Below are 7,605 nucleotides of genomic sequence, written 5' to 3' on the forward strand. Positions count from 1 at the left end.
CTGTAAATTCTGTGTCCTACAATCTTATTCTCCACAATCACCTGATGAAGTAGCAGCTCTCCGAAAATTAGTGCTTCCAAATAAACCGATTGGACTGGAACCTGGTGTTGTGTGATTTTTAACTTTGTCCACCCCAGTCCAACACCAGTGCCTCCCAATTAATGAAGCAAATCCCAGTTCGAATACCGAATGAAATGATGTGGCACAGCTCCTGTTTAAATGACAGGGATAAATGAAGCGAAATTGGACATTTTTAACATCCAATGGCAGAACTAGGAAACATCAACCAAATCATTGAGCAAACTTCCTCGTCTCTTGCTTTCTCCCAACAATCTCTCTCTCTTCCTTCCCGCTGTTCTCTCTCTCTCTCTCTCTCTCTTTCCCCTCCCCAGTGTCTCTCTCTTCTTCCCTTCTTCTTCCCTTCTTCTTCCCTTCTTCTTCCCTTCTTCTTCCCTTCTTCTTCCCTTCTTCTTTCCTTCTTTCTTTTTCTCTCTCTCCACCTAACCTCAGCCTCTTTCCCATCCCCTCCCCAATCTATTATCCAACCTTCCCCAGAGTCTCATTTCCCTCCCTGGTCTCAACCCCCCCCCCCGCTCCCCATCCCAGTTTCTTTCTGTCCTGTGTAATCTCTCTCTCCCCCTCCTTCACAGTCTTTATCCCCTCATCAGTCCCTTTGCTCCTCCCAATCCCTTTCCCTCCCCTGCAATATCTTTGCCTTCTACGCCTGCCTCTCGCCCTTCTCGATCTGTAACCCCTCCCATTCTATTCTTCCAGGTCCCAGTCTCTTTTGTCCTCATCCCAATGTTCTCTCTTCACCTCTGACCTTCCTTATCTCATTTCCAAACCCTCCACATTCTCTCCTCACTCCTCAGTGTCCCTCCTCCATGCTGTACAGTCTCTCTTCCTCATTTCCCAGTTCCTCCGCAGTGTGTCTCTCTCTCCCCCATCCCCAGTATTTATTTTCCAATGCTAGTCTCCGTCCCTCGTCTGTCTCCGTCCCCTCGTCTGTCTCCGTCCCTTCCCTGTCTCTGTCCCTCCCCAGTCTGGCTCTCTTAATCCCCCAAGTCTCTCTTCCTCGCCCCCACCAGCCACATTCTGTTTTGTTTGCTAGTTCCTCTCCCTCCCAGTTTCCCTTCCAGTGCTTGTTCTGCAGTTTGATAACCAGCTCCTCGAACTGTTTATATTACAGAGACTAACTCACGAACAATAAAATATACAATTGTCTCAGGAGAACAAGATTTCCCTAAAATACTGTTGTTGCGATGGTCAACGGAATACAAACAGGTTACTTTGACAGTGATACACGTCGCTGTGTCCCTAGGCAAAAGTTCCTGGCTGATTCACTCAGTGCGAAATTCTGGGATGATGCTACAGATCAGGCGATCACACACACCGGGCTGGCAAAAGGGAATCTGAAATCGATCATGAAAAGGACAAACCAGACTTCAGGTAAAATCTCACCGTCAATTGTCCACATTATCTCCCAGGTCACTCCACTCAGTCCATCTCCCAGCACTGACCCCTGGGTCTGTCCACTCAGTCCATCTCCCAGCACTGACCCCTGGGTCTGTCCACTCAGTCCATCTCCCAGCACTGACCCCTGGGTCTGTCCACTCAGTCCATCTCCCAGCACTGACCCCTGGGTCACTCCACTCAGTCTATCCCCCAGCACTGACCTTGGAATGTAAAGTGAAATGAGGACTGTCAACTAATTCTGCAACTTTAACTTGAGATTGGAATCCTTTCCCCTCTGATCAGACTGTGACCCTCATCCCCTATTTCCATCTGATATTTGATCCCCTTTCCCTCTGATCAGACAGTGTGTGATTATCTATTATTTATTGATGATTGATCCCTGTCTGGTCACTGACAGGAATTCACCCTCTCCAATGGATACATTCTGTTGAGGTCAGTGAAGATGGCTCTGTGAAGAGATCGATGAGATTTGGATTTGATGGAAAGGACCACATTAGTTTAGAGCCAGACAGAATGAGATGGGTTGCCGCAAATCACTTTGCAGTGATCAATAAAGAGAAATGGAATTCGGATCAATCCTGGAACTACTATTGGGAATCATATCTGCAAAAAACATCTGTTGAACATTTAAACAGATATCTGGAAGTTGGAAAGGAATATTTCACAAGGAAAGGTATGTATTTCAGTTTTGTTCCATGTTCGGATCTAACCTCACTGATCTATGAAACCGTTCTCCCATTCCATTCAGTGTCTGTCTATTGTTTGTGGTTTCACCCTTTCCCATCACAGTTCAGCCTGAAGTGTTCATCTCCAGGAGGGAGCCCAGTCGTCAGGAAAAGCCGCTCACTCTCTCCTGCCTGGTCACTGGGTTTGATCCTGCAGACATCGAGGTGACCTGGCTAAGGAATGGAGAGGTCATGTCTGAGACCCAATCCTCGGGGGTTCGACCGAACCACGATGGGACCCATCAGATCCAGAAAGAGATTGAGATCAATGCTGGGGATGAGGAGCAATACTCCTGTCACATTGAACACAGCAGCCTGGCAGAGAGCAAGCTCTATCAGTGGGGTAAGGGACTGGAGAGTGTGTGTGTGTGTCTGTGCCTGTGTCTGTGTGCCTGTGTCTGTGTCTGTGTGTGTGTGTGTGTATATATATATATACATGTGACAGATGAAACTATTTAGAGGACACTTTTTCACTTCCTTGTTTGCAACTACCCATCTTGTTCTCTGCGTTGATATGTCATGTTGGTCTCAGTTGCGTTAAAGATTTCAATTCTAAGTTTGAAAGGGTCTCCGAATCCCAAACTTCCAGCACCTTTTGGGGATTCCAGATTCCCACAGCCCTGTTATTGGTGAAGTACTCATCGATTTCACTCCGGAATAATCTCACCAGAATTACAAGAAGATTTGCTTGTATTCCAGGCTTCAGCACCAGACATGGGCCCAGATTGTCCAGCAGCCAGACAGTCAGAGACTGGACACACCTTGAGAGAGGAGGGTCTGGACCCCTCAGAATTCCTGACTCACTGAATGGGATTTGTTTGGGAAGTTTCAAACCGTACCCGGAACCCTCTGGAAAGATCTCAGGTTCTGAGGTTAGGGATTGGAAGCTTCTTTAACTCCTAGTGTGATGATGCTGTCACTTTAAAAGGTTGTTGGTGTCCTAGTTTTTGTTTTGAAGAGAGGTTGTAAGGCAGAGGCACCAAACTCGCTGCTGATCATGACTGAGGTAAACAAGTTGTGAGGTCTTGAAGTTTTTTTTTAAACTGGAACAATAGAAGCAGTCTGAATGGGCGTGGCCAGCTCTCACAGATCCAGATTTCTCAGTTTGGTTTTTATCAGTTACGTCAGAAGCCTTTGGGGTCTCAAAAGAGTTGGCAGGTTCAGTGAATGTCACCTGGCTACTACTGTCTGCATTTTCTTCTTGATATTGTTTCTCCGGGATTGGAGAACTGCATGTAAGAATCTGTGTCTGAATTTACCTTTTTGCCAAGGTGTTTATAGGATGTTACAATATTGCAACAGTTAATTAGTAATAGGTACTATGTTCAGTTACATTTTTCAATCGTTAAGTTATTCAAAATTCCTTTTTCTTTTGTTTGTATTTTAATTACAGCGTTTAAATAAATTGTGTTTTGCTTAACATTGAGTTGTTTGAACACTTGCATTGCATCTGGAACACTGCACTTCCCATCCAGTTTTAAAAGAAGAAACGGTTCAGATCTCGACTCCCTTCTTCAGATATTTTGAGGGGGCCTGGTGTGGTCCCTAACACCAGAGAACTAGAAAACCGACCATGTCCAAACGTACTGCTGATCCCTCCATTCACACACTGACGAGGATATCTGGTCAGCGTGGGAAAGTTGGACAGAACACGCACACTTGTTGTGTGACTCTTTAACTCTTTGACTCCATCCCCTCAAACCTATGACCTGATACTCTGCAACCATTACTTGACCTCTCCCCAGCACCAACACCAGCTCACCGCCTCCAGACGTCTGTCAGACTCGCAGTGCATCACCCTGGACAGACAACTGGGACACAACACAGAACTCCACAACTGGATCCCTAACAAGGCCCCCTCACCAGCCCACTGTGGCACCCAAACCCCATTCCATTGGTACTCAACATCCCCAACACTCACCAGTGAGTTCCCAAACTGCCCCTTGCCCAACCACTGAGGAAGTGCCTTTCTGGGACACCGAACGACAACCCTCCAACCATTCACTCACTCCTTCACCTCACCCAAGGCCGATCTACCCCACCAGCACTAGTAAGGACAGGACACAGAGATATTGGGGAGAATGGGAACTGAACTGTCTGGGGAGGTAACCCCCAGGACAGGTACAACACGATGTTTATACCCCTATCAATGGGATCCTTGGTGACTTCACTGGAGAGTAAAATCGGGAGAGGGTCAAACCAGCATTTCAACCAATCCCAACAATTCCCAACAGCTCGGAGCAGTTATAATTGTTCCCAATCAACACAGAGCTAGAAATAAATCCAGGAACAGAGAGAATCCTGATATATTTCCAATGTGTTTCAGAAAATCTGAAAAGCAATTGGCTGCATTCCCAACTTGGAAGTCTCATTGCATCAATGGTCATTCTATTGGCTGCTATTGTCGGGATAGGCGGAATAATCATCTGGAAATGGTCACGGAGAGGTAAGAATCAGAGAGAGGGGAATGTGGAACTGAGGGGACTGGGTGAGTGCTGGGAGTACAGGGCACTGTGGGGAATGGAACTGATTGAATTCCCACACACAGATACACTCGTATAAACACGTCTCGTTCCCTGTCTGATCTTCCTTTACATGATCAGCCCAGACCAGGTCTAATATTTATCATTAAACCCACTGCACCTAATCAGATCCTCACTGACTGACTATTAATGGAATGGAAGGGATTTTCTGCATCTCCATTAAGTGTAAGGATGGACGGGAGTATGGGGATGAGGATTTCTGACACAATCCCTGTAAAACCTTCCTTCCTGCCTTGTTTGGGCACCATCTCCTTGATAAATTTTGAAGATCTCTCTCCCTTAATGAGTTTGTGCAGTTTTGGATGACTTATTACTTTGGTTTGACCCTCGGCGTGTGACTCTGATACCGATCATGTTATTCCAGGCATTTGGTTTGTCTCCAGTACCACCGTATTTTTAATGTTTTGGAATGATCTCTCTGCCCCATTTAATGGGATTCTGGATCATCCCTTCTCTTGTTATCCAGCTGTTGGCACTTTCCTCCCACCATCTGACATTTGTGATCACCTGCAGAGACTCCACTCACCCCATTTGGATGATCTTTTGATCTCTCTGCCCATTGATCTCCCTGCTGATAAATTCGGTGTCTGTGTGCTTCTCTCTCACTTCACCTGAGGAAGGGGCTATGCTCAGAAAGCTTGTGATTTCAAACAAACCTGTTGGACTGTAACTTGGGACCGTGTGTGATTTCTGACTGTGTTCACACGAGTCCAATACCAACACCCCCACATCAATCTCCATTCCCTCACTTGTTGTGTTCTCACTCTCTGAGAATGGATTATTCCCCATCCTAATGGACATTTATTTTGTTTCTGCAGATTCACCAAATGGGACCTACACAACAGCTCCCAGTCAGTGGCTGAGGGGACAGAGTGTTGGGAATGATGGATAAGGTAATGGGAGGTGTAGAGTAGATTCCCTACAGTGTGGAAACAGGCCCTTCAGGCCAACAAGTCCACACAGACCCTCCAAAGGGTAACCCAACCAGACCCATTCCGCAACCCTATATTTACCCCTGACGAACACACCGAACACTATGGGCAATGTAGCATGGCCAATTCACCTGACCTGCACACCTTTGGATTGTGGGCAGAAACTGGAGCACCCAGAGGAAACCCACACAGACACGGGGAGAGTGTGCAAACTCCGCACAGTAACCCGAGGTGGGAATTGTACCCGGGTCCCTGGTGCTGTGAGGCAACAGTGCTAACCACTGAGCCATCCGTGCTGCCCCTATGAGAGTGTAGAGTTATATTTGCCAGGGTGTTGCTCAGGGTGATGGGTCCGTCTCCTCACAATGCTGTTTCTCAGCCAACACTCTCTTATCGTCCTGTTTCTCTACTCCATGTCCCCAGTGTCTCTCCTTCGAATTGTCACCCTCCATTCTCTTCCCCCACTGCCCCTCCCTCCACTCACTCACCCTTAATTCCCACTGGGGGGTGGGCTCGGAGAGTCTGGTTAGTTAGTGCTGAGGGCGATTAAATCCTGGGTCCAGTGAGTGATAGAGAATATCTCACACTGTCTCATTTTATATTTGATATTCTGTCACATTCTGTTTTTATTTTCTCAGCTTCTGATATCTCTGGTGCAGCTTCTTCATGATTCGGTAAGTGACATGTCAACTTTTCTCTGACTTAAATTTATTAGATTTAGATTCTCTCGATTTATTTGGAACATTTTCACATCCCTCCTGACCCTGTCCCACCCTCCCATACACTGTTAAACCCTATCAGACTAATTCCCCTCCCCTCCTGACCCTGTCCCACCCTCACAGTCACTGTTAAACCCTGTCAAACCATTTCCCCTCCCACCCCCCCTGACCCTGTCCCACCCTCTCAGTCACAGTTAAACCCTGTCAGACTAATTCCCCTCCCCTGCTGACCCTGTCCCACCCTCCCAGTCACTGGTAAACCCTGTCAGACTAATTCCCCTCCCCTTCCCAACCTGAAGTGATTGCCTCCTGTCTGTCCATTCCTGACCTTGTGGGTTTCCTGGGCCCCAGTACAGGATATTCCCGGAGCCTCATTGCAGAATAACGACTGCTCCTGTTCCAGTGTGAACATGGACACCATTGTCTATCCTTCCATATCACAGCAGACACACAGAATTACAGCTCATTGTTCACACTCAATTCCTTCAGGACTGAGATCAATTTTTCTGGGAATGTGTTTCCACAGGTTGAGCAGTGGATCCCAGATCCCCAGGTTTGGATCCTGGTTCTTCAAGTGAGACCTTCTCAAGTCGTGTTTTCATCCCGTCTCAGAAATGTGAGCAGTGCCACCGTCAGAGGGATCTTCACAGATGGTTCCTCCCTCACACTTTCTCATCTGAAATGAAGCAACGTCCTGAGGGAACTCAGAGACAGTTTTTATATTGAAAGAAATTGATTTTGCATCTGACGTTAAGAAATTTCAAATGTTATGCAAATTACTGTACATAAATATCAGTTTTACATATTCTAATTCTTAGATAAATATATAAATATTATAAATCTGAGTTATTGTTGAATACTAAAATCTATCACTACTTATCACCATTGTTTAACTACAATCACCAATATGTGTCATTTGTAATCATTAAAAGTTATATATAGACTTATTGATTGTGATATTTTTATTAATGATTTCACGAGAACGATTATATTCATTTACACAGCAGCAGCTTGTGGCAGTTGCAGAGTTCAATTTGGGTGGCACGGTGGCACACTGGTTAACACTGCTGCCTCACAGCGCCAGAGACCCGGGTTCAATTCCTGCCTCAGGCGACTGTCTGTGCTGAGTTTGCACATTCTCCCTGTGTCTGCATGGGTTTCCACCCACAGTCCAAAAATGAGCAGGTTAGGTAAATGGGCCATACTAAAT

The 7,605-nt window shown here is 46.3% G+C and overlaps 1 protein-coding gene across 1 annotated transcript; it reads left to right on the top strand.

Moving 5' to 3' along the window:
- Window positions 1-1,262: 1,262 nt before the first annotated feature.
- On the top strand, window positions 1,263-5,636 carry LOC148140858 (class I histocompatibility antigen, F10 alpha chain-like). Its single transcript, XM_087979037.1, has 5 exons — window positions 1,263-1,449; window positions 1,874-2,149; window positions 2,266-2,544; window positions 4,528-4,647; window positions 5,563-5,636. The coding sequence occupies exons 1-5, from the start codon at window positions 1,263-1,265 to the stop codon at window positions 5,634-5,636; spliced, it is 936 nt and encodes a 311-aa protein (XP_087835163.1).
- The last annotated feature ends 1,969 nt before the right edge of the window (window positions 5,637-7,605 follow it).

The sequence above is a fragment of the Chiloscyllium plagiosum genome, unplaced genomic scaffold (assembly GCF_037043375.1).
Source record: "Chiloscyllium plagiosum isolate Xiang-an unplaced genomic scaffold, Cpla_swu_hap1 HiC_scaffold_35, whole genome shotgun sequence".
NCBI classification, from domain to species: domain Eukaryota; kingdom Metazoa; phylum Chordata; class Chondrichthyes; order Orectolobiformes; family Hemiscylliidae; genus Chiloscyllium; species Chiloscyllium plagiosum.